The 26,547-nt window shown below is 38.8% G+C and overlaps 1 protein-coding gene across 1 annotated transcript; it reads left to right on the top strand.

Moving 5' to 3' along the window:
* The first annotated feature begins 1,232 nt into the window (after positions 1-1,232).
* On the top strand, positions 1,233-19,506 carry ETNPPL (ethanolamine-phosphate phospho-lyase). Its single transcript, XM_039848731.1, has 13 exons — positions 1,233-1,477; positions 4,045-4,163; positions 4,428-4,587; positions 7,085-7,159; positions 10,556-10,646; positions 11,554-11,670; positions 13,305-13,387; positions 13,963-14,188; positions 15,052-15,206; positions 15,869-15,958; positions 16,187-16,317; positions 17,741-17,808; positions 18,950-19,506. The coding sequence occupies exons 1-13, from the start codon at positions 1,422-1,424 to the stop codon at positions 19,076-19,078; spliced, it is 1,500 nt and encodes a 499-aa protein (XP_039704665.1). The 5' UTR covers positions 1,233-1,421; the 3' UTR covers positions 19,079-19,506.
* The last annotated feature ends 7,041 nt before the right edge of the window (positions 19,507-26,547 follow it).

Genomic DNA, 26,547 nt, shown 5'->3' with positions numbered 1-26,547 from the left:
AATAGACATACATTTGGCAACGCCTTTTAGGTATGGAACTACACCAAGATTACATGGTTGGGATTTTATGAAATTTTTAAAGTGCCTTCCACCCTAGAATTATTAACACGCTGTCCCTCATAGGACTCCATTCCTCAGCCTGTCTTAGACAACGCAATTCTGCTACTCCTGCAGTGCGTTAATGTAAACTAACAACTTTATTCGAGAGAAAGGTCATTTGCAAACATTTACCAAGTGTGTCGTTATAGATAAGTTAGGCTTTCTCTGCCGCCTTTCGAAACGCAGAATGAAAGGACCTAAATTCTATAGCTAAGTAGTTGCATGACCTTGAATAAGCCTTTATCTTTCCTGTGCCTCACTGTTCTTATCTACAGAACAGAAGGGTTAAACCAGATGATCTCTAGTTCTTCTTTTAAGAACTAGATTTAATATAATTTTAAGAACTAGATTTAATGATTTAATATAGTTGTTAGTGTCCCCTCTGTCCACATATTTAACTTCAAATTTGATCAGTATGAAAGATCATCTTAAAGGAAGTCAAGAAACCCAGGAATGAATTCCAAGTTCACCACCAGGTAGATGTGTGATGTGGAACAGGGACAACTTCACTTTCCCCATATGTTAAATGGGATGATAATGCTCATGCTCATCCCTCGCGGCTGTTTTTCAGGCTTAACCAGATAAATCACGTGAATGTTCTGTAACCTGATTAGTACTAGAGAAATTAGAAGTGCAATTATTGTTAAGGCGGATGTTTGAAACACTACATTATTACTCCCAACAAACAGCAGGCTGAGTCCACCGTTTATCCTTAGGGCGTAAGACTTGTTACTTTTGTTGAGCTGTGGTAGGTTTTGGTAACGGAGTATGTCAGTGTGAGAATGGAGATGACTGTTCAGTCCTGATTATCTGCAGAGAGTGCCTGTCTTTGAATAGTTACAAGAAAATACTGACATACACAAAAAGAGAAACAAGAAAAAAAGTGAGAAGGAGGGAATTCACAGGCAGAGGAGGAATAAAGGTGAAGGCAAGGCAAAGTTAGGAAAATAAAAGGCGAGACAGAAGAAGTAAGAGGGATGGGGAGGAGAAATGAGCATTGGCAGAGCAGGAACAGGAGTCAGACTCGCAGCGGCGGGTGGGGGGCGAATGTGTGGCTACTCCAGTGACTTGCCAAGCAGCCATCAGGCGGAGGAGGGGAGGAGGAGGGTGGGGCTTGGGGAAGGGCAAAGGCAGGGCAAGACTTAAAAAGGAGATGACCCTCCCTAGTTGATGCCACCAGTGACCTCAGAAGCCCGGGGCAAAGGGACCCAACGAGGGATTACAGGAGGAAAGGCCAGCTGCCGAGGCAGTCTGCGGGCTGGCAAGGAGGCACGCACACGGGAGAGGGGAGACCCTTGGGAGCGCCCGGCTGCCCCGCCACCATGTGCGAGCTGTACAGCAAGAAGGACACTCTAGCGTTGAGGAGGAAGCATATCGGGTAAGGGCTCCCCAGCCCCAACGAAAGGCGCAGAGACAGGGAAATAACAGGCGCAGGCGGCTGAGAGCTGAAGCGCGGCAGGGAGCCGGCAAGCCAGGAGCGGCGCGCAGAGGCTCCGCGAGGGCGGCTGACAGCAGACGGCGAGCCGCAGCCTCCGGCCCCGAGCGCCTGCGCGCGGCCGCCGGCCAGGGCACCTCCCAGCCGGCTTCAGCGCGGTCCCGGCTCTGCAGCCCGGGTAGGAGTGGGGCTGCAGGCGGGCCGGAGTTGACCCTTGTGGGTTAATGGCCCTGGAAAGAGAACGCCGTTCCAGGGATGGGCGCTGGGAGGAGGAAGGGTACCACTCACACCAACTCGAAAGTTATTCAATACTATGAACTCGGAAATATTTTTGATAATGGCTATGAAAACAAACTAATTCTGACTTTTGTTTAAAGTGAACTTATTGCAGCTTGGTTAAGAGGTGAAGGGTTATCCCAGCTAGTACAAGAACTTTAAAACAACCTTCTTAAGGGTAAGATGCTACTTACCCTGCTTAGTCTCCCAAGCTGCACCCTCACTTCAATTTAAAAATGCAGTGTTCTCTCAAGTCTACGTTTGTTTTGTCCGGGCTATAAAGGACTTGGAAATGCACTGGTGAGCGTATGGGACTGAACGTTGTCAGACCTGGGCTCTGGTCCTAGTTGGGTGTCATGTTACCTGTGTGACCTCTGTCAAATTAATTTCCTCTTCTATGAAGGTAGGAATAACATTCTGCTTCACGGGAGCGAGCAAATGAGATTATTAAATGTGATCTTTTTTTTTTCTAAAGGTACATGTAAAAATGAATGACTGTGGCCTTTTGAGACCCGTAACCCCTGTAAAACCAAGGGTCTGCAATATTTACATGTAATTAACAAGCCCTGCTTCGGTCAGTAGGGAAGAGGGAGAGGAGGAGGGGAGTGGGGAAGAGAGAAACAGAGATAAAATTGGGAGACACAAGGAAGAAAAGAACCAGGGTCCTCCTTGGAGAAGTGATGGGCAATTTCTCATATCAACCTGGGAGGTTCCCGATATCAACCTGGGAGCTTTCTAAATGGTTTAGAAGGCTGGTTAGAGATTTCTCAACCCCGTGATAAGGTCAAAATGGTCAGATTCCTCCCCTTTACCCAATCGCCCCTTTTCCTTTTTTCTAATCATTACTCCTTTCTGTTAGTTTTCAATCCTATATAGTTAGATTTCAATGAAAACCTAATGATTTCTGACATGAAGGGAACAAATTCTGTAAAAGGAAGAAGGTAGCCATGAACTGACTGAAAGAATTTTACCCGAAATCTGAGGGTCAAGGAGGAAAGTACATAAACGAGCCAAGGTGAAGTCTTTGAGCCAAGGTGAAGTCTGCAGTTTTCACCCCTATTCATAACAAAGGTTTTCTTTGGATTTTAACTTGTAGGTACAAACTAACAACTGAGCTTGAACAAATAAGAATTCTCATTAAATAGTTTTATTTTAGCTGATGACCCTTAATCTCAGGCAGTTTTAAAATTCAAGATGACCTATTCACAACCATCAAAATACTTTCTAAACAATTGCATATCAATTTAATATATAAGTATCTACCTTGTAAACTACCTCTAATGTGTGTGGCATTTTTTGTGCATATGAAATCACCAAAATAAAAATAATATGTTTTAGTTTCTAAATGTTCATAGAGCCAAGATCAGAAAATTTTGCAATGTTTCTATGTTGCTAAAATTTACACTCCCAAGTATTCATTCGAATAACCAAAAATATGGATCACTTTATTATGCTCAAAAGAGTGGATTAGGGGGTAAGAAGAATAACTGGATTTTATTACTTAAGAATGGAAAATCCATTTGATACAGAACAAAAACCACTCAAAGATATAAAAGTGATCTCCCATGAAATCTTTCATAGTATTTAACACTAAATTATTTGTGTTTAGCCTTTAGTGCTATTTATTTCTTTATAAATTAGATTAAAAGGAGCTAGAGAGAAAGCAAGCAAGTATTATCTTAGGCATGACATAAGACAATCTACTTTTAAATTCTGGTTTTCTCACTTACTGGCTGTGTAACCTTGAACAAGTCCCTCAATTTCTTTGTGTCCCAGTGTCCTCACCTATAAAAATGAGAATGATAATAATTCCTATTTCGTATAATTGTTGAGAGGATTAAATGAAATAAAACTTGTAATATCTGTCAGTTCCTGACATATAGTATGCCTCAAAAAAAGTTTGTTTGTTTTTCCTGATAGAATAACATTTCCCAAAGGAAAATTAGTTATTGGTGTGCATAATAAGAGCTGTCAGAGTTGATCCTAGTTGCCTCTAAATAGGGTTGTCAAATCATGGCAAATTTAATATAACAAGCATAAGAAATATGAGCAGTGTCACGAATGGGGGATTAAGGTAAAAGGTTCCTGGCTGATAAGAAATTTAAAAAAAACAACATGTCACTCAGATTGTGTTTTCCCTTTCCTTTATGTAATTGTAATTTTCCACTTATCATGACCTTCGTGAAGAAGGAAAAACACTAGCAGACCAGAGTGTTTCCTTTCATTATTTCTAGGCCCTCATGCAAAGTTTTCTTTGCTGCGGATCCCATCAAAATAGTGCGAGCCCAGCGGCAGTACATGTTTGATGAGAAAGGCGAACAGTACTTGGACTGCATCAACAACGTCGCCCATGGTAACTGTCCTGTCTTGTTGTGTCTTGAAGGAAACCTTTATGGAGTAAGGCAGACTTGGCACCATTAATATTTATTTGTCCCGGGAATTGCCGTGGCTGCAGTTCCTTTGCAGAACGGAGCCAGAGTCCTAGCAGAGGAAAGTTGCAGCAAAATGTGGGTCAAAAAGAAGCTCAACTTTTGTTTCCTTGCTTCAGAAACCCCCTCACTTGCCAGGCATTTAGTATTGTAACTCATGTCTTTGGCTTTTGTCTCTTCAATTTTAGTGGGACATTGTCACCCAGAAGTGCTCAAAGCTGCCCTGAAACAGATGGAACTGCTAAATACAAATTCTCGATTCCTCCACGACAACATTGTGGAGTACGCCAAGCGCCTTTCCGCAACCCTGCCAGAGAAACTCTCTGTTTGCTATTTTACAAATTCAGGGTATGTTTCCCGATTTCCCACCCATCTCATTCCCAGCAATCTCTTTGATTACTCTCTCGCACATACCTTTTCTTTTTGATTTGCGGTGGAGCACAGATGTCTAAAAAGGTTTCCTGACATTCCTGCCATTTACTAAGTAACCATACACTGGGGACCAGACCAGTCTGGTTCTTCTGCTTTACTCCATGAGTCTGCTATAGATAGGACACCAGACATCATGTTCCAAGGCTTTTGAGCACAGCCTATAACAACATTCTGTTGATTAACACATGCATGCCACTCAACTTTTTATTGCCATGCTTCCTCTGTGAAAGATGGAGAAGGCATCCCCTTAAGTATCCCCAAAGGGCAGATACTTAGGTCATAACCATGGCAAAAATAATCAAGTCTGGTGTTCACGTGAGAAAACCTAACTAGTTGAATGACCCTCACTTCTTCAGGCAGTAGAATAAGTAGCTAAAGTATCCATGAGCCCAGGTAGTTCTTTGAAAACATGAAATTTTAACACAGAAAGAACTCTACTAAACAAGCTATAACTTTTGTAAGATTTTTGATTGATTTGTTTCCTTAGGCAATTGAACATATTTCTGCAACACAAAAACAAAGAAGGAAGGGATAAATTCAAGTGAATAGATATGGTCCAACTTTTAACTTCAAATTCAAATTATTATATATCCATTCTATAGAATACTGTACAAACATTAAAAAGTATGTTTTGCAAATATATTCCTAGTGACATGTGAAAAGCTTACAATGAAATGTCACATTGTGAGTAAATCTGGATATACAGTATAAATTCATATTTAAAAATGATATATATGTATGTATGTGTTAAAATTGACTATTAAAAATTCTGAAAATGTTTGATTAGATGATTCTGTGGTTCACCTTTCTCTTTTCATTTTAAAAGCAAATTTTTAACCGAAAGATCATTCTTTTCTCTTTGTACAGACTTAAGATATTTTGTTATAAAGCATTCTTGCTTTCAATAAATTAAATAGCGTAATATTTGACTTTCACTGCTAAAGAATCCTATGCTGTCAAAGAGGGAAAAACCCCAGATAATACTATCTGGAGGCGATAGAGCTAGGGCTAATACAAAGAATGATCTTGAAGTTAAACAGGCTTCAGTCTGAAAATTGACTCTGCCTCTTATTAGCTATGAGAATTTATTCTGGTCACATAATTTCTGAGGCTATTTCCTCATCCATAAAAAAGGGATGGCAATACTTGCCTGGCAGAGTAGTTATGAGAACAAACAAAACAATTAGAATGATGTGTGGCAGATAGAAAACATTCCACAATGATTCTTTTCTTCCTTTGTGTCTGAGTAGTATAGGTAGACTCTCTGAACCAGATAGAAAAATTACGACCTTCATTTTATAGATAAAGACTCAATCAAATATTGGGCCAGTACAACAGAGTTTAGTAGCCAAGTCTGGGCCAGTATAACAGAGTTTAGTAGCCAAGTCAATGAGCCCTCACATTTCCATTCCTTCCAGGGATGGATCAGGCTTAAGGCAGGCTTCTTATAATGTGTCCTCGAAGTTAGTCACCTACTGGTGTGGCCGAACTAAACTAAAGTTTAAAATGGAAAGCACGTCCTTCATTTGTATTGTGTTTCTTCTGTGTGTCTCATTCTTTATCGAGGGAACTTGTAGTAGAAAGATGAAGTGAGATTGTTGGATAGCCAAGAGTAAAGGGGAAGGAGAGAAGTTCAGCTTATTTCTTAATAAATTTTGAATACAATCATTTCCCCTTGTTCAGGATTCCACTTTCTGCAGTCAGTTACCCATGGCCAACTGCAATCCGAAAATATTAAATGGAAAATTCCAGAAATAAACAATGCATAAGTTTTAATTGTGTGCCATTCTGAGTCACATGATGAAATCTCGCACCATCTGGCTCGGTCCCACCTAGGACGTGAATCACCCCTTTGTCCAGTGTTTCTACACTGCACACGCTCCCTGCCTGGTAGTTACTTAGTAGCCCTCTCAGTGACCAGATCGACTGTCTGATCCCTGAGAGTGTAGCAGTACTTGTGTTCAAGTAATCATGATTTTACTGAATAAGTCCCCAAAGCACAAGAGCAGTGGTGCTGGTAATTTGGATATATCAAAGAGAAGCCAATAAGTGCTTCCTTTGAATGAAAAGGCGAATGCAATACAATAAGATAATTTTAGAGAGAAACCACATTCACATAACTTTCATTACGGTACATTGTTATAATTGTTGTGTTTGATTGTAATCGTTGTTAATCTCCTACTTAATTTACAAATTAAACTATCATAGGTGTGTACGTATAGGAAAAACCACAGTATATACAGGGTTTGGTACTATCTGCAGTTTCAGGCATCCACTGGGGGTCTTGGAACTAGCATACCCTTTGGATGAGGAGGAGACCACTTTAACTAGAATCTTATAACTTTTTAATTAAAATTTTGAAATATTTTTAAAACAGCTTATGCCACATTGTTCCTTCTCTGTTATCTTATAGATCTGAAGCCAACGACTTAGCCTTGCGCCTGGCTCGGCAGTTCAGAGGCCACCAAGATGTAATCACTCTTGACCAGTAAGTCTTGGGTAAAAGATCTTCAAGCAAGAAGCTTCTTCAGAGACAAAACCGTACTGATCCTATCCATGCTAATACCATAAACACATGTAGAAGAGAGCAGATATGTGGCGTAGTGATTTTTACTACATATTAGGGTATTAAGACCAGGTTAGGCCTGCAAGATACTTAATTCCTTCAAGAACCTGAAAACAGGGGAGGCTCCTTTGGGTGCTGTGGTCATGGCCAGATGAGCTTTATATGAATCGGGGCTTAGTTTTCACACATTAACTATTTATTGAGCCACTACAATGTATAACTCAATCTTTTTCAAGATAAAAATATGATTAGTTTCTTAAAAATTCAAGCATTCACTTCACTATTGTGATTATGTACTGTAAGTAATTTAAAAGATAACAATTTAGAGCAAATTTTAAAGAAAAGATGCAGCCAAGTAAAAGTTAGTAGTTTTTCATTAGTTTATGACTATTAACAGTCACTATTCAATTTTACCTCTCAAACATGAGTTTATTACATTTTAAACAAGAAATCGAACAATTTCCATCTTTATGAAGATTTTTTTAAAAATCTCAGACACAAAGGGTTGAATCAAGCATGCACCTTATTTCTTGCCCTCTGCAGGCTTCTCTCGCTGTATGTGTTGGTTGGTGTATTAGTTTTATATTGTTGTTGTAATGAACTTAGAGACTTAAACAAAACAAATTCATTCTACTAAAGTTCCTATGTCAAAGTCCAAAATGGGTCTCTGAGCTAAAATCAAGGTGTCGATAAGGCTGGGTTCCTCTGGAGGCTCTAGAGGCGAATCTGTTCCTTGCTTTGTCCCACTTCTAGAGGCCATCTGTATTCCTTGGCTCATGGTCCCTTCCTTCATCTTCAGAGGCAGTCATTACATTACTCCAGCCTCTACTTCCATCCTCATGTCACCTCCATGTCTCTGACCACCATCCCCCTGCCTCTTTTCACTTATGAAAATAGGATTACATTGGACCTCCAGGATTACCTCTCCATCTCAAGATATTAATTCCATCACATCTGCAAAATCCCCTTTGCCATATAACATATTCTTAGGTTCCAAGGTTTCGGATGAGAACATCTTTGGGGGTAGGGAGCTACCACAATTGATTTTTTGTTTCTCTTTTATTCTCATTCTCCCCTACCTGTAGAACACTAGTGTGTCTAATGTATATCTGTTATGTTTGTATTCTTGTAAAATGTATGTTATTTTATGTGCCTCTGTTTTAATTTTACAAACATTGCTAATTCTGCTTCTTTCCTTCGGCACTTTTTCAAGATTCTACGTTGCTGGGTGTACCTCTATTCTTCTGGTTCAGTGCTGTCCAATAGAAATATAATGTGAGCCACATAGGGAATTTAAAGTTTTCTAGTAGCCATTATATTTGAAATATCATTTCAACATGCAATCAATATAAAAGATATCGAAGTTGTTTTTTTTTTTTTATCTATCTCTTTTTTCCTTTAAAATCCAATGTGTGTTTTACATTCACAGCACATCTCAATTCAGAATGGCTGCATTTCACATTCTCAATAGCTACATTTTTTGAGTGGCTTCTATAGGGGACCACATGGGTGGAACTATTGCCTGTCATTCCTTCCAGTGATGGATAGTGTGACTGCCTTTTACCCCCAGCTATCATAAATAACACTGCAATGAGCATCCTTGCACATATGCCCTTATAGACCTTTCTGAGAATTTCTTTGGGATAAACACCCAGAAACAAGATTACTAGACCATAAGGGTATTATAAACATAACCAATTTTACTAAATACTGCCAGATCCATCTCCAGAATGGTTGCAACACTACACAGTGCATGAAATTTCCCATTTTCCATATCCTCACCAAAATCTAATAGTATACTGCTTTCTAATTTTTTCTAATTTTTACCACCAATCTAATACCTATAAAATGATATCAATGTTGTTTTAATTTGCAATTTTCTATTTATGGGTTTAAGTATCTCTTCATATTTATTATGCATTTGTGATTTCTCTTCTGAAAATTACCTGTTCATATTCTTTGCCCATTTTTTTTATTGAGATTCCATCCTTTTCTTGTTGGTTTGCTGTTGCTCATATAATCTAGATCAGAGGATCTCAACCTTGACTATGTTTTAGAATTACCTGTGGGTTTTTTTTTTTAATACTAATGTCCAGGCCCCATGCCAGACCAATTAAAGAGAATCTCTTAAAGTGATTTCTAGGAAACAGTATAGATTTTTCAATTTTCCAAATGATCCTAATATACTGGCAGAATTGAGAATCACCATTTTGGGCATTCATCTCTTAGTTTGAGACATTTCAAACATCTTTCCCCTATCTATATCTTTTTAACTTTGGCATTAGTGTCTTTCAACAGAAATCTTTAGTTTCATCAAATCAAATACATAAAATTTTTATCTTATGGTTTGTGTTTTCTAAGTTTTCTTAGTATCTCTTTCCCAAACCCCAAGATCACTAAGATGTTCTTTATTTTCTTTTACTACCTTTATAATTACTCCAAATATTGAATCTACCTTGAGTCCATTGTGTTATTACTTATGTGTGGAAATACCTCTGAGCTCTCCTTCTCTTTGTTTTTATTCCAAAGCCACACTAATTTTATTACTATGGCTCTGTAGCATGGTTTAATCTGTAATAGGGGAAATCCTTCCTTTTTGTATTATCTATTCGTGGGCCTTTTATAATTTCTTTTCCAGATCTCCCAATTACATCTCTAGGCAAGAATCAGAAAGGGAAATACACAGCCACCTGCATTTCAATTGAGAGAAAGGAATTTCATAGCCACTTGCTCACCTCTCAATCTTAGCACTTGATTGGTTTATTTACTATTTATTTTACTTAATAAATCTATATCATAATTTAACATAGAGCAATTCAAGAAGTTCTTGAAGAGAACTTCTGTTCCTTACCAAGCTGTATTTGCCTGACATGTGCAATGAAACATAATTTGAAAGCCATCCTAAACAGAAACTGAGCTCCTTCTATGCATAAAGTTACTTTTTAAATTCACTAGAATGTAACTATAAAATACATTTAAAGAATACATACGTATGAAGTTTTTTATGGATCTATAGAAAATATTATTTTTTACATTCATTTAATCTAATTTAGCACATATAATTGAAATAAATTAAGTTTTTTCCTGGCTAAAAAAATTATCTACGAGAATACATACTTGGCTTTTCATGTTTTATTACATGAATAAAGAGAACTGGCAAATTAAATGCCCAGTCTTGCCATGAAAAATTAGATCTCATATGCTTAAATCTGGCATCCTTGGTGAGATTCTCCCTAGATGATATGCAATACTATTTTTTATATGATAGAAAAACATCCTTCTTTGAGCAATTTTGGTTGCTGTTCTTTTTCTTTTCAGTGCTTACCATGGTCACCTATCATCTTTAATTGAGATCAGTCCATATAAATTTGGAAAGGGCAAAGATGTCAAGAAAGAATTTGTGCACGTGGTAAGTATTTTAGAATCTGAGAATCAGAAGGTTAGTGCTGGAAGAATGCCTAGTGATAATCCAGTCCAATCCTTTCATTGAAATGAAACCATGTAAAAGAAACGAAGACAGAGAGCAGTATGTGATTTGCTAAAGTCAAAGCTCTATTTAATGACAAAGTGTGGTTTAAAATCCATTGATGCGTAACACAATGGGCGAATTAGTATAGTGGTAGTGATAGCTGTTATTCACAACTATCATTTTACTTTTCTTGCCCCTTGATCTTTAGTTACTTTTGCTATCACTGATGTCAGCTTGAAATTCAGAGTCGAATTAAGTGTGGATGACTGTCTTAAAATTAAATTGCTCTATGCTAAATTATTATATAGATTTATTAACTAAAATAAATAGGAAACAAAATAAAGAAACCAATCAAGTTGTTAAAACAGGAAAACTCATTTGGTTTAATTAAGCATCAGTAGACTTTCTTAAGGGAATCATCGAAACCTTCTTTCAGAATTTTAAGATCTGAATCAATGCGAAGGCACTCTAGTTTTCTGACTGATTACAGTTTGCTATATAGTTGGTAAGTGTTGGTTTATTTTCAATCTAGAGTAGTTAATACAGTTTCCATTCATCGAAATTTTCAAATAATATAATCATACTTGTTGATCTGAATTTGGTCGTTGTGTGAATAGGGATGCAGTCTTGACTTAAAAGGGTCTGGGTGCAAATCCAAGCTCCCGTTCACAATGCAAAGATTTCAGTACTTACAGAATTCAGAAATGTTACAGAACTAAAAAACCTACAATCACTTAAGTCCATATGGTCACCCTTCTAATAAGCCCTTGTGGGAAAATGCCAAATTTTAAAGGCTCATTTGTCCAAGAGGCAAATCGTGAGAAACTGTATCATTTGATGTTTTCAGGCACCAACTCCAGACACTTACAGAGGAAAATATAGAGAAGACCATGCAGACCCAGCCAGCGCTTATGCAGACGAAGTAAAGAAAATTATTGAAGAAGCTCATGAGAGTGGAAGGAAGGTTTGTGTTTACATCTTTGGAAACATTTTAACATCTTTTATAAAAAGGATTTAAATCACTATGATACATTAGAGAGATGGGAAAGAATTAGATCTCAATTCTCTTTTCTCCTCTGGTTACGTTTTCATTTGATTCAGAGTTCAAAAATCGTGTTATTATAGTCATACCTCTAAGACAATCTATTTTTATTTTCCCTGGAAATACAATCACTGCTTCTGTTCCAACGCTGACCTCCCAGTGGGATGCAGAATCTGGTCCAAAGGGGCAGGGAAGAGAGGATTAAGGAAGGCGATAGGCCAGGGACAAACTATTCCGATGGAGAGCAGCACAAGGGGCTAGTATATGGTGATGGGAAGGGAAGAGGCAGAGTGGCCCTGGAGCCTCAGGACCAGTGATGTCTCCAGGATCCACAGGGAGCCTTGGTGCTTCCCTTAAACTGGTTCGACTTGCCTGAAGCCGCAGAGCTTGGGTAAAAGTCACAGCAGAACAAGCTTCTTCCGACCTGGAACTAGACGTCTAAGACAGAACCAGAATCCTCCAGAGGAGGAAAAAGACTTTCCATTTTCTCAGGCTTCACCTTACTGTCCTCAGCTTAACAGTCAATTCTCAGCTCATTTGAGGATTACTTATGTGGTGTTTTAATGTGTTTTGACACATGTTTATGGCATCGACATGACAGTAAAGAAAAAATCTTAACTGAGGTAAAAATAAAGGCTTTGCTTTTCCCCATTCAGATATTCTTGTCTTAATGACTGGAGACTCATTTGCATTTTTTAACTGTTTCTTCTTTTTCTTCCTAACCCATTTGATTCTCATACCTTCCTACGTGGTACCTGCGCAGGTAGACTGAAGCTCTGCCTGTTGTGGGAGCTTCATACTTTTTCCTTTTCAACTATAGCCTTTACTTCTTTACATGAACAATGAACACTGCTTCTGGGGAAAAAAAAATTATATTTCCAAGATCATAGTCTTTTGCTGCTAACACTGAATCTTAGTTTGCTTGACTTCGTATCTCATAATATTTTTATGCTTTCTCTTCTTAGTTCAGTGTTATCCATTTCGTATTTCTCCTTTCTTAGCTTCTAGAATACTTCTTCTGTAGTTCCTATTGTGAATTGCCTAATTCTGTTGAGTTAAACCTGGTTCAGGACAAGAACTATAAGTATAGCACAGTAACTAGTATATGGCCTCAGATCACCCTCTCATTTCATTAGTTCAAATTCCAGGCTCAGACAGTCCTATTTCACCAAGCTAAGGAAACAGGCAGCACAGTCATGTATTCAGAAGCTGGGTAATTTTTTAGAGATTCATATCAAGACTGATCAAAATATCAGTCTTAGTCAGTTGATTCAAATGAAAACACTGCATTTAAAATAATTACGTAGAAATGGAAAGCTTTCTCCCCTTTTTCATGGTAGCTTCATTGATACCCTAGAATTTCAGAAACTAATGCTTCAGATCAATTGCTTTTCCAGCATAAACATCTTTTCTTTTTCATCAAATGGCCTATTTGCCAGTTGCCACAGGTCCATTCTCAGCCATTTTTTTTTTAAACCTGCTTTATAAGAAGTCCTCTTTTTTTAGGTGGTGTGAGGGGGACCTAATGGACTTTGACTCCATCTTCTCTTATATAGATTGCTGCCTTTATTGCTGAATCCATGCAGAGTTGTGGCGGACAAATAATTCCTCCAGCAGGCTACTTCCAGAAAGTGGCAGAGTATGTACTTAACGTGGGCACCCTTGGTCAAACTGAGGGCACCGTGACGATTCTATAGGGCCATACTGGTCGTTAAAATATTGAAGTACTTCCAAACTAGCTGGTATATCGCCACATTGGAGTGCCTGCCACCCCAGGACTCCCAGAATTCCTCCATGTTCCCAAGATCCAGCGAATAAAGGGCTTATATGTGGTCCATCGTGGGGACTTCCAGGACTCTGCTTCAGCCCCTAGCCTGACAGCCTTCTCATTGGCTGTTGCCATAGCCTTACCAGTTAGTAAGATTAACCCTGCTCAACACTACTTCTTGTTCACAACTTTCTCTTCCCACGTAAAATACTGCAGAAGAGTTTACTTTAAGTAGAACGAACCCAAACAATGTAGAATAAATCTAATCTGGAAATTATGTGATTATATTTCAAAATCATTTTGAGCACTGACATATTTTTAATAAAGATTACAGGCTTCAAGTTAACAACATTCTTTTTTTAAGTCCTAACAATCTGTATCTTTGTGGGTGGGTATGGGGACTCTCAGCGACCTGAAGGCATTTAGACTGTCTTTTTGCTTTTCAGATATGTACACCAAGCAGAGGGTGTGTTTATAGCTGATGAAGTTCAGGTAGGATTTGGACGAGTCGGGAAACATTTTTGGAGCTTCCAAATGCATGGCGAAGACTTCGTTCCAGACATCGTCACGATGGGAAAACCAATGGGCAATGGCCACCCTGTGGCATGTGTGGTAACAACCAAAGAAATTGCAGAGGCCTTCAGCAGCTCGGGGATGGAGTATTTCAATACGGTATATTTTGATCTGTGACTTTACTGCTAAGAGGGAAAAATAATGCATGTTCTATACTTCTTGTCTATAGAGTAAAGGTTAAAACTCAATATTGCCAGCTAATCAGTCCAGGACCCTAGCCAAACTTTAATCTAGACGTGTTTCATCAATCTGGCACAATTCTTACATTTTCCCTTCTGTATCTTTCCCCTTCCTCAAATGTTCTTATTAATTATTCCACTGATAGATGGCTTCCCTGCTAAACTCTAGACATTATGATATTTCATTAACAGATATAATTTTTTGTTTTGTTTTGTGTCATATTTAAATTTTTTAAACTTCTCTGTTTAGATAATTCAGTACCATAAAAGTTATAGGACTGTCATAGGACATACTGAATTTTTATTTCCTTGGTTTTACTCCCAAAAGCCATAAGCTTTAAGCTTAGAAAAATTATTGTAGTTTGTACAATACATAATAGGATTTGTTATCTAAGGATGTAAATTATTTAAAGAAAATGTCATTTCTTAGTTCTTTTTACACTATTCAAGGGCAGAAAACTATATCCCCCTCACTAAACCACACTCTGAAATTCTTAATTCCCAACACGTTGTTTATATTTTGTTTAGATAAACCAATAAATTTCCTGATAAATTTCCTGCATACTAGTTATGCAGCAAGAGAATATAATTTGGAATGAATTTTCCTTTAATTCCGAATGAATAGAATCATGCTATATTCTAAATCTGTGAAATTAATATCACAAGAGAAAATTTTATTGAAATTATATCTTTGCTTGCTTATGTTTGAGCCATATTTCTCATAGTTGAAGCAATTCCACTAATTCAACTATTATGTTTTCTCATTAATCTTTTTTTCTGAAGTATGGAGGAAATCCAGTATCTTCTGCTATTGGTTTGGCCGTCCTAGATGTAATTGAAAATGAAGACCTTCAAGAAAATGCCACAAGAGTAGGGAATTATCTTACTGAGTTACTAAATAAACAGAAGGCTAAGCACAGTTTGATAGGAGATATCAGGTATGTTCATCATGATGTTGTCATGTAGTTATTCATTTTTCCAGGTGAAATTAGCTAACATTTTATCTTATAAATTTAAAATAAATTACATAAAACCAAATCTAGAAAACACTGAAAACATAAAAAACAAAACTCATTCTTAATTGAGAACCCAAGATATCATCACTACTATTAAATTTTGGATGTATATCTTTCCCGACTTTTATACTTTTTTTAAAAGATAAAGCTATGAGAATTTCAGCACCAAAAAGATGAAAGGAAGGGATTAAAGTAACTTACTTTTAAAGTAATTTAAAGTAATTTTAAACTAAAAATTATTTTAAAATAATATCTTGGAAAACTCAATATTTTGCATAGATGTATAGATATAAATATTAAACATTTATTATCTTTAATGTTTTGACAAACTAAATACTCCAAAGAGGTTGTTTTTAAGCCTTTTTCTTTTACAGTTAAGAGATGGGGAAAAAACTGGATGACAAAAACTAGGAAGAGCTGCAGATACTGGATTGATATCTTGAATTAGAATTAATTACAGTTACTCTTAAAAGGAGTCACATTTAGCCTTAAATTAAACTGAAATCTAAGGAGAGTGTTAATTTTTGTGACAATGCAGTGTGACAATGAATGTGTGTCAAGTTTTCTTTCCTTACCTCCCTCAGGGGCGTTGGCCTTTTTATCGGAATTGACTTAGTAAAGGATCCTCAGAGAAGGACTCCTGCCACAGCTGAAGCTCAGCATGTTATTTACAAGTAAATGCACTCCCACTCCATTTCTGTCTGGGTTCTGGGTAACCACCCTCTCGAAAGCTTCTTTTATTTCCTCCCATCTCTCCAACTAAGGAAAGTTTAAGACACATGCAATTTATAAATGTGGGCTTTTTGCATGCAAAATAGTAAACTGGTCATTTTCACATCATTCTTATAGAATCTTAGTTATCATTTGTATGCCCTCACATGTATTTCCTGTTTCGAAATTAGGATGAAAGAAAAGCGAGTGCTTCTCAGTGCTGATGGACCTCATAGAAATGTGCTTAAAATAAAACCACCTATGTGCTTCACTGAAGAAGATGCAAAGTTTATGGTGGACCAACTCGATGAGATTCTGACAGGTCTGTCCACTTATTTTTAAGATGCTTCCTTGTCCCCAACACCCATGCTTCCCACCTTCAACCCACGCTTGGTCATACATGACTGTGCATCTTGTTATTCATGACGGACATGAAAGAGGGCAGGAATGAGTGTTAACTTTGTATTTAGAACTAGAAAAGGAGAGCTGAAAAATAATAACTACATCATGAGCTCTTGCTTAAATCAAAATTTTCTGTTTGTACTCATACCACTCAAAACCTAAGCTTTTATTGAAATAGCACACAGTTTTATTTTTACCATTTGTTTTCACTTTTTAAAAAGCTGCATGTCTGCATTGTACTATACACCACAAACGCTCTAGTGCGGGGGTCCTCAACTCCCAGGCCAAGGACCGGTACCGGTCCGTGGCTTGTTAGGAACCGGGTCGCATAGCAAGAGGTGAGCAGTGGGCAAGTGAGCGAAGCATCATCTGTATTTGCAGCCAGTCCCCAACGCTAGCATCACCGCCTCCGTTCCACCTCAGATCATCAGGCATTAGATTCTCGTAAGAGCACTGGTCCCTGGTGCCAAAAAGGCTGGGAACTGCTGCTCCAGTGTACAGTATTTGAACATTGTGTTGTGAAGATACGTGAAACATTATTAATAAAAATTATAGTCTATAGGTTAACAATTATTTGCTATATACTGAGTCATTTGATTTTGTGTATTTCACTTATTACAATTTAATTTTTTTGAGAACTTCAGCTTGTCATTCAAAATTATAGCCTGTCATAGGAATTTATCTTTTATTTATTTATATTATACAATTAGGTTGATATAAGAAAGTAAAATAGCAGTTTAAAACCATGTTACATAAAGCAATGTCGAATGTTAAAATTTTTGTTGTTGCTTTGGTTATATTTTTAAGATTCGACTTCTCTGCTCCCTTATCAGCCTTTTAGGCCAGGACAAGGCTGAGAAGCTAGGAATCGATGTAGCATACAGTCCATAATTAATGTTTGGGAACTCGAGAGTCAGCTAGAGTTACTTGTACTAAGTCATTTCCTTTGGACAAAGAGTATACCAACACCCAAACCTGGCAAGTATTCCTTACATACCTGCATGTCCTCTGAGTCCTTGAATGGCCGGCTGAAGAAAGGGTAGAGGTTGCGGCAAGTCTGTTACTATTACTTAAAAGTCAACTCAGAGCTTAAGCGTTATTGGTGATGGGCCAAAGAATTTCCTTTGAATAAAGTGACCAAGGTATAGCTAACATGGTGTCAGTGCCACTTGTAAGTGATAACGATGAAACACTACAATAAAAGCCTAGAAGCAGCGATTTTCAGTCTGACACATTTTTAAATGCATTTTACCTCCTTATTCTTAAGGGTATTTCTGTAGATGCCAAAGGAGTTTTTGAGATTTTTATGTTCTGTCTTCTCCATTGTACCTTTCTTGATGTAGTTTTAGAAGAAGCCATTGGAGCCCAAACTGAGAGTGTGGTCTCTGATAATACACCATGCAGAACAAAGGTAAGAGTCTGCTACCTTTATTCTTGAGGGAAACTTTTAAAACTTTAGGAATTTATGAAAAAGGAATGCAAATTTTAAAAAATTGTACAATGACATTTAGAATAAAACCACTTGTGCTAGGGTTGGCTTATTGTTGCAATTTTGAGTGCACAATTAAATTTCAAGGCGTGTATCAGACCAGTTGAAAGGAAAAAAGCAAAAGAACCATTCTTATAGGATCATTCCCATAACAACACCAAAAACCCCTCAGGCCCACAAAGAAGGCATTAAAAATCTAGAGAGATGATAATATGTGTCCTAAACACTTTCTTGTTTACGCTGAAGACCGCCTGACACTGCCTCAGATTCCCACATGCTCCTCCTTAAAATCGACAGGCGCATTAGCAGCATGGCCCCACAATGCCAGAGTCTGGTCCTGAAATGAACTGAAGCAGAGACTTCCAACGGCCACTGGGGCCTGGGAACCATCTGGCACCGAGTGGCCTAGTTTCTGCATTTGATGTGCTTCCAACAGAGGGCCTTTCCGTTCTCTCCCTGAGCTGCCCGGGTGTGAGAAAGCGCTCTCTGGGTCGGGGAAACAGTAAGGCAAAAAACTTGAGGAGCTTTGTTGCATAATTTGTTTATGACTCTGACCCATAAAGGAACACTCAGTGCCTTGAGCCGGCCTGCACATCCAGGGCAGTTAGCAAAGTCCTTTTCCAGACTGCAAAACATTAAGCCATCTGAATGAGAGCAGATGATTCACTAACAGGACTGCTTCTGTATCTTGGTACAGCACAAACCAGTTCTAGAAATCAATGATTATCTGTCTAGGACAGAATCACAGGTGTAAGAATTGAGCAAACATTGAAAAAGAGCTTCCAAAAAAGGGAGTTCTCTGTGGGAAATCCTACTTCAGTGTTAGCAGAGTTAACATACATCTCTAAAATATTGGCTTGGAGCCCCAGATTTTATGTCGACATCACATTTCAAATGTCTGTGGAAGATACTAGTCAGAGTTAGGGAGGAACGACGAGTATCATGTTTTGTTGTGATCTCCACTGTGCTGTGTTTGTCCTTGGGCCTGTGGATCAGCCCTGGGAGGCAGGGCAGATTAGAGGTGGAGCATCTGTCCGCTGGAGTTTGTGTGCCTGTTTTGCAGATGCCTAAGGAAACACGCTTGGAATTGCTCAGTGAGGGTGCCCCGGACCAGAAAGAAAATCCCAGCCAAAAGAGAAATGGACTGCGCACAGATAAACATTCACTGCTCAGTAAGAGGCTCAAGACATGAGAGATTAGTGTTTTAAAGCAATATAAATGTCCTGCGTTACAGAGAATGCATGGAAGTGTCTCTTCTGTTTAATAACTATTGCATTCCCTAAAGGCAGAATTTGCATTCCTTTTAGATTTGTAAATAAAAAAAGGTAAATGGGTACTAAGAATAAACCAAGTGATGATCAAACCATGTCAAGATTATTAGTTTAGCCTCTAGCCTGTTAATTCTTTACTTGAGATTTCTGAATGTACTTAATTTATTCCACTAACTTTAAGCTTCAAACTGAGTATTATGTTGGCAGTTTTACTTCTCATGCTTTAATGACTGAAATAAGAGAGCAAGCACAACAGATTCCTTAACTTAAGTGCCTTAAGATATGAATTCTATAATGATTCCATTTATATATATTTGTGGACCGTAATAAAATAAAAGATGATATAAACCCCCAATTTTTTACTAGCAAAGTGTTTACCCTTCTTTTGCAGAGACTATTAAGGGTTGGGGTGGTGAAATCAGAGCCATTTGGGAAATAATCACATACAGCAAATGCTAAAAAGTGAATGTATAATTAGGATCTCGGTCAGGCAACTAGACTAAGTTAATCATGATCCTGTAGGGACTTGGGTCGCGGACAAGGAGCACACTCAGAAACACCCTAAATATGTGGCTGGAACATCAGCAGGAGGCAAAGCATTGTGTTCACAGTCAGGAGACTCTGTCTACTTAGATTGTGTCACCTTGGCAAGTCACTTACCTGTCAGGTAAGAAATTAACTTTTAACCAAACATCTTCTCATCATCAAGTTTGTCATGCACATCCCCTCACACACAAGAGTGTGTCACACACACACACAATACACACACACACACACACACACACACACACATTTCTAACCAGACATGAGGAAACCTGGGACCTCAAGAGGCTGGTACCATGAGACATCCACATGGTGGGTACTGTACAGAACTGGAAGGAATTTGAATTTTAGTTTTGACTTCCCATTGTCTCTCTATTGCCTTTCTAATAGTTATTAAACTTCGTGTGTGTTTTTTGTTCCATCAAGAAGAGGTAATAGTTTTGCTATGGCCGTTTCATGATAACTGAGAAGGATGTTGGGAGGAAAGTTAATTGTAAAAAGCTTGCTTTCTGAGTTCATCATTAATAAAAATGCTATAAAAATGCAAGGTCTCAAATGCTAAAAGTATAACTGATTCTGGATCCTGGCTGAACAAAGCTGAAGTTGGTTTCCAGAGCTGGCAAAGAGGGAAAGGAATAGAGGTCTCTGTGGTTTGCTTCTTGTGACAAGATAATGACACGATAATCAGACCTTTCCCGGTGCAGATCAGCACTCGTTTCTGTGAGCGACCCTTGCCTCCTCTTACTGGAACTGGTATATACAGTCAAAGGGGAAAGGAGAAAACCCGTGCCTGTGTTAGTTTTCCAAGTATAAAATAAAAGAAAACTAAAATTTCATTCTTCAGGGCGCTCCACTCTTTATGATCTACAAATTAGGTTTATGATAAGGAAGCGAGAGACAGAGATAAGTGACTTCTTCCTGAAGAGAACAGAAACCGCCTGCGTGTGATGTCCTGGTAGCGGCCTCATTTCTGTGGCCTCAAAAGACAGGCTGCATCGGTTTGGGTCCTCTGAGACTCAAGATAGATCCCAAGATGGATGTTACACCAAGATAGTTAGAAGTGCAAGAGATGGATAGAGGAAACGCCTGTGAAAGACAAAGGAGCGAGGGAGCAGGAGCAGTCAGTAAAGGCTTTCAGGTGTGACAGGGGAAGAACCGGAAAGGAGGACTGGGTCGGAAGAGTCTCAGATGGAAATGCAGCTCTGGGAAGGTCTCTGCCAGCGCATCGGGGAGCTCCAGGGCAGATTGTCCATAAAGGAGAGTGTGCTGGACAGAAAGGACCAGGCCCTGTTACCTCTGCTGACTTCCCTTTGGCTGGGAGCTCTCAGGGGCAGCATATCCAGCTTAAATGCTGCAGTGGATCCTGAAGACGCTGTGGCTGGGGCCATCAGCTGAGTGCACTCCTCACTACAGGTACGTCTTGAAGGGAGAGCTGAGCAGCTCACTTCCCTGGCTGCCAAGTCCACCCCTTGTGCCATGCAGATCCACTTCCCCACACATTCGTGGGAAAAGCTCCTCAATAATTCCTCAGTGGGTATCTCTTCCTGATGGGAGACTTAGAAAAGTGACGTTAGTGGAGCAACCTACAACTCCTGCCACTGTAAATTTGCCTCAGGGCCACAAGTGGAACTCTTTGTCTCTCTCCTTCACCATCGAAATCCCACTCACCCTCAGCAATCACGTCTGGACACGCTTGGAGTGGTGTGACTCAAACCCTCATTCCTCAGGAGTGTGAACCCCTGGAAACCGTGCCCTTCTCAGGCCGGGGACGCAGCACTTGTCCTTTCACGGTTCCAATTAGGCAAGGACTTCCGAGAGATACCAAAGCATGACCCCTGAGTTCCACGCATATTCCTGCCTCCGCCACTGTGCAACAGCAGCCCTACCTCTTCCAGATGTCGAGGTCAATCAACTCTGCCAACATGCTGACTCCACCTGCTGCTCCCCAGACATAGGAGTCCAAAATACTCAGGTGTCAGGTGTGGCTTATAGTTTAACAGGACTCTTGCTTTGTCCCTTGGCAAAAGTGCACCCATCTGGGGACTTGGGCTTCCAACCCTGCAGAGCTCAAAGTTGTAAGGATGGGAAGAACACAATTCTCCACTTAGTCATTGATGGTAAATGGGACCATTGCTGCTTTCACTCCCTAGGTCCAGGATCCTACTAGGGACACAGGGCCTTATAAAGGTCCCTGATCGGGTGCAGATTCTACATTCTGAAGGATGCCATCCTTCTCTGAAGAATAGTACCTCTGAGCTGGTACTTCAGCCACACCTTTGTTCAGGATGGCATTCCAATGCCTTGTCAGAGTGGCAGCTTCTGGATGGTGTGAGTTTAATACAGCCTGGTGACCTCATAGTCATGGGCCCACCCTACACATCTTCACTGTAAAGTGAGTTCCCTCTTTAGATGATATGTTTTATGAGATTCCATGTTTGTGGAATAGGCATACTGTAAGCCCCTGGATTGTGGTGTTGGCTCAGCCTGTACAAACAGGAAAAGCAAAAGCAAACCCGTGCACCAAATAAATGTCTATTCCTGTGCAAACAAACCACTGGCCCAATGCAGTCAACTTGTCACCAGGCAGACATTGATCTCAAGGAATAGTGTCATATCAGGCATTCGGTGTTGGTCTCTGTTGCAGGCAGATCAGGTACGCAGAGGGAGCAACAGCTAAATCTGTCCTGGCAAGTGGGAGTTCATGCTATGGGCCAACACATTGCCTTCATCTCTGCCACTGTGGCCATTGTGCTCATGTGCCCTTTATGCTTATTATGGGGTGGCTAAGTCAAAGGCTGGCTAATGGTTGGTCAGTACCTCTTCTGTGGTGGATTTTTTTGGTGGACATTAACATGTGATACAAAAAAACAATATGTGGCATTCACTCTACATATTTATTTATGTGCCTCTATCCAATATCTCCTTTATCACAGACTTTCCAATATTTCTTTTAGGCTTCTGACAAGCTAAGTAGGCCATTCGCCACCGCTCATGATTCCATATATATGCTTATCTCTCTTCTCCTTCCACACAAAGTGGATGACCAGGTGCACCATGCAAAGTTCTACCTCAGGAAGATTTTCCTTTGTTACTATCTTTCAAGGCCACTATTGAGTGTGCCTATAATGTGGACATCATCCTTTTTACTGAAATGATGGATCTTCGATTCTTAGCAGTGTTTACCTCCCACCCTCTTGAGCAAACATGCTTTACTGAGGTCTCCAGAACACTAGCCACCTGTCTTCCTACAGGATCTGGAGGATGTCTTCTATGCAATGGATAATGGTGACATTTTTCAGAATGCCCAAATGGTCCAGATCCTTTCAGACCAAGTTATGACAGAGGGCATGGCTGTAGAGTGAAAGTGTAAAGAATATTGTTGTCACTTTCATAGGAATGCAAACCGTTTCTGATTTTCTGATTAGGTTAAAAGTAAGCGTATTCCCCAATGACTATATATCACGTACATGAGGCTTATTAATCTTCTCTAGCAACACCAACATGTCTAGTACTTCAGCTGCTATTGGGCTACCGCTTGGTAGCTTGCGACAGTGTACAGTCATTTTCCAGTTGTCATCTAGTTTCTGTAGAAGCCAAGTCAGCTAATTAAGAAGAGAGAGAATAGAAACAACCACCCCCTCCCATCCTTTAAATCTCTAAGAGTGGCACTAATCTACACCATCAATGCCCAGAATGTGATATTGTCTTTTATGTATCATCTTATTTGGAGAGGGTGAGGATAGGTGTGTGTGTGTGTGGAAAGCCAGTTTCAGAGGTTTCCACCTGGACTTCTCCACAGGCAGAGACCCTATGTGGGTGCTACTCCAACTGCCAAGTATCTCCATCCCAACCATAGGCTGGGGAAACAACCTTAGATAGACTTTACAAGTAAAGCTTTGATTAGCAGTCAGTTTTCCTGCCTACGTCCTCCTAAGAAGGCTTGACACACATCTGATACATAGGAAGACTTCCTTTGGGTCAGCATAGGACAGCAGGTATAGAGACTTTATACTGGGCTCTCTGAACAGGAGGTGGAAGGGTTTTTCTCTAAGAGAGCAAGAGAGAAAAAAGGCTCCATTTCCAAGATGAGACATCAAGCTAAAATAGAAGCAAGGAAAGTTCAATACCTTCTCCATATTATTTTGAAACAAGGAATCTATGCCTTGATGAGTCTACATTTTGTTAGGTTTCTTCAGAGGCATTTGATATATTTTAATGCCACTGTAAGTAGCATTGTTTTAAAAATTTCATTTTCCAACTGTTCTTGGTGTTTAGAAATTTGTTGATTTTTGCATATTGACTTTGATTTCAGCAAACTCACCACTTGTAAATTCCAAAAATTTGTCAATTCTTTTGATTTGTACCTATATAATATCATCTGAGAATAATGACAGTTTTATTTATTCCTTGTCATCCCTATTTCTTTTTTTTCTTTTCCTTTTTGCTTTACTCCACTGGCTAGAACTTTAACACAAATATCACTAAAACTGGTGATAGCAAAACCTTTGCCTTGTTGCCAATCTCAAAGGGAAAATATTCACCGTTTTACCAGTAGGCATGATAGTTGCTGTAGCTGTGTGTGTGTGTGTGTGTGTGTGTGTGTGTGTGTGTGTGTGTGTGTGTGTGTGTGAATAGATTAAGGTTATTCCTTTTAATTTCTACTTTGCTACCAGTATTTATTATGAATGGACAATGAATTTTATCAAAGAATGTTTGTATTTATTTAAATGATTACATGATTTTCCCTTTAGTCTGTCAATGTGGTGATTATGATAATTTTCTCTTCTTTTTTAAGCACAGGATCCTTTTCTTACTAACTGCCCATCAATGTTTTCAGTCCTGCCTGAGGAATGCCTTTAATTATGTATCTTCGTGAAGCCACTTTAATTATCACTCAGATTTCACTGTCAATTTCCTTCACGTGAATAGCCACTTCATATTTTGTTATGTCATTTTATTGTGTTTTAAATTTTTTGTATATATTTTCCTCAAAGTTTTAATTTTGAAAAATTTTAAACCTTCAGGAAAGTTTCATATTGTAGTGCAAATTCCATATATCTTTACCTGGATTCACTAATTATTAATATTTTACCTCATTTACTTTCCTATCTATGTACCTACACATTTACTTTTTGGTTTTAGCTAAACCATTTGAACCATTTGAGATTTAGTTGCTGACATCAAGGCAATTCACCCTAAATATTTCACTTTCTCTTTCCCTACAACAAGGTCATTCACCTACAAATCAATTATCATATTAAAGATATTTAACATTAATTTATAACATTAGCTAGTATACAATTCATACTCAAATTTCCTAAATTATATCAATAATGCCCTTTATAACCTTTTTTAAAAAGCCAGAATTCTATAAAGGATCCTGCATAGCATTTAGCTGTCACTCTGTCCAGTTTCCTTTAATCCAGAATATTTTTCCTATTTTTTTCCTCTCATCACACTGATATTTTTGAAGAGTCCAAGCCATTTGGACATTTTGAAGAATGTCTCTCAATTCAAATTTGTATAATTTTCCTTATAATTAAATTCAAGTTGAACTTATTTGGCAGGAAAATTACATAAGTAATGTACACAGATTTATTTTCAAATATGAAACTAACCTGAAATTAACAGAACTTGGTCATGGTGCTATTGTATGTATGTATGTATGTATGTATGTATGTATGTATATATGTATGTATGTATATATGTATGTGTATATATATATATATATACATACACATAATATCTCAAATATGTATGCAAAATCCTAAACAAAATTCTAGCAAACCAAACCCATATTCATTGAAATCCAAAATTGCAATATTGACTGGGATTTTTATCCTCTTCCTGGTCAGTGCAAGAAATTTAGAATATTTTTATTTCATGTATCCCACTCTGAGTGTTACTGTTTTATATTTTAAGTATGTAATTTTAGGCATTATAAATATAGTTTTATTGCTTCATTTCTTCCTTCCATCTGGAATTATTTTCCTTTTTTCTTGAAGCACGTCATTTTAAATATTTTCTTTAGAGTGCGTCCTTGATTCAGTTTCCATGTTTAACTGATGGATAAATTGAAGGCCAGAGGTGTTAAGTGAGGGACTGGACAAGGTGCCCCATGTCTTTAGAGGCAAAGCTGGGACTGGCATCCAGATAACTCTTGACTCTTGGGCCAGTGATTTTTCTTCTACACTCATTAAAAATGTTTTGAGTCAGGGAATGCAATTTCCTGTCCCCAGCGCCACAGCTCTATGTGGCCAGAGCCAGGCTCACAGCGACCCCAGGGAACCCACGATCACACCGTGCCAGCTCACGGTTCACCAGCATCAGCGTCCCACCCATGCCCAGGACCATGACTTGTGGGCCCTGGAGGTGGACGAGCAGAAAGCAACTGTCCAGTTGTTGAGCAACTTGCATTTTAAGAGAAAATCAAACTAGATGCCATTGGTGCTGTTGTCAACACCGATAACGCAGAGAAGACAGATGAAGAACAATAAGAGGACAGAGCTGCCTAGAAGCAACTTTGTCCATAACACGAACCAAGTGCAAGTTCTGCAACGGAGTCCAAACTTTCTCTCTACCCAGTGAAGTCTTTTGAGGACCTTTGGCTGAAACCACAAATTTGCCATGGGCTTCAACTGTCCATCCAAGATAAAAGAACAAATGCGTTCGATGCTCGCTGAGCGGTGTTTCCTGATACAATTCTATCCCATTTTTAATTTTCTACTTAAAAAAAAAACTTTTGTTATTATAAAAACTATACTGGTAATAGGTGCTCATTTTAGAAAAGTTAGAAAAAATAAAATAAAAAAGAAATCATTTGCAATCTCTTTTATATACTATTAAT

Source organism: Pteropus medius, unplaced genomic scaffold (genome assembly GCF_902729225.1).
Source record: "Pteropus medius unplaced genomic scaffold, Ma_sr-lr_union100, whole genome shotgun sequence".
In the NCBI taxonomy this organism is placed as follows: domain Eukaryota; kingdom Metazoa; phylum Chordata; class Mammalia; order Chiroptera; family Pteropodidae; genus Pteropus; species Pteropus medius.
The sequence above is the reverse complement of the archived record's forward strand: the minus strand, read 5'-3'. Positions and strand labels throughout refer to the sequence as shown.

Coding starts and splice junctions, on each gene's coding strand:
- ETNPPL (XM_039848731.1), top strand. CDS start 1,422: ATGTGCGAGCTGTACAGCAAGAAGGACACTCTAGCGTTGAGGAGGAAG. Junction 14,189..15,051: donor GGATGGAGTATTTCAATACG/GTATATTTTGAT, acceptor TTTTTTCTGAAG/TATGGAGGAAATCCAGTATC. Junction 15,207..15,868: donor AGTTTGATAGGAGATATCAG/GTATGTTCATCA, acceptor TACCTCCCTCAG/GGGCGTTGGCCTTTTTATCG.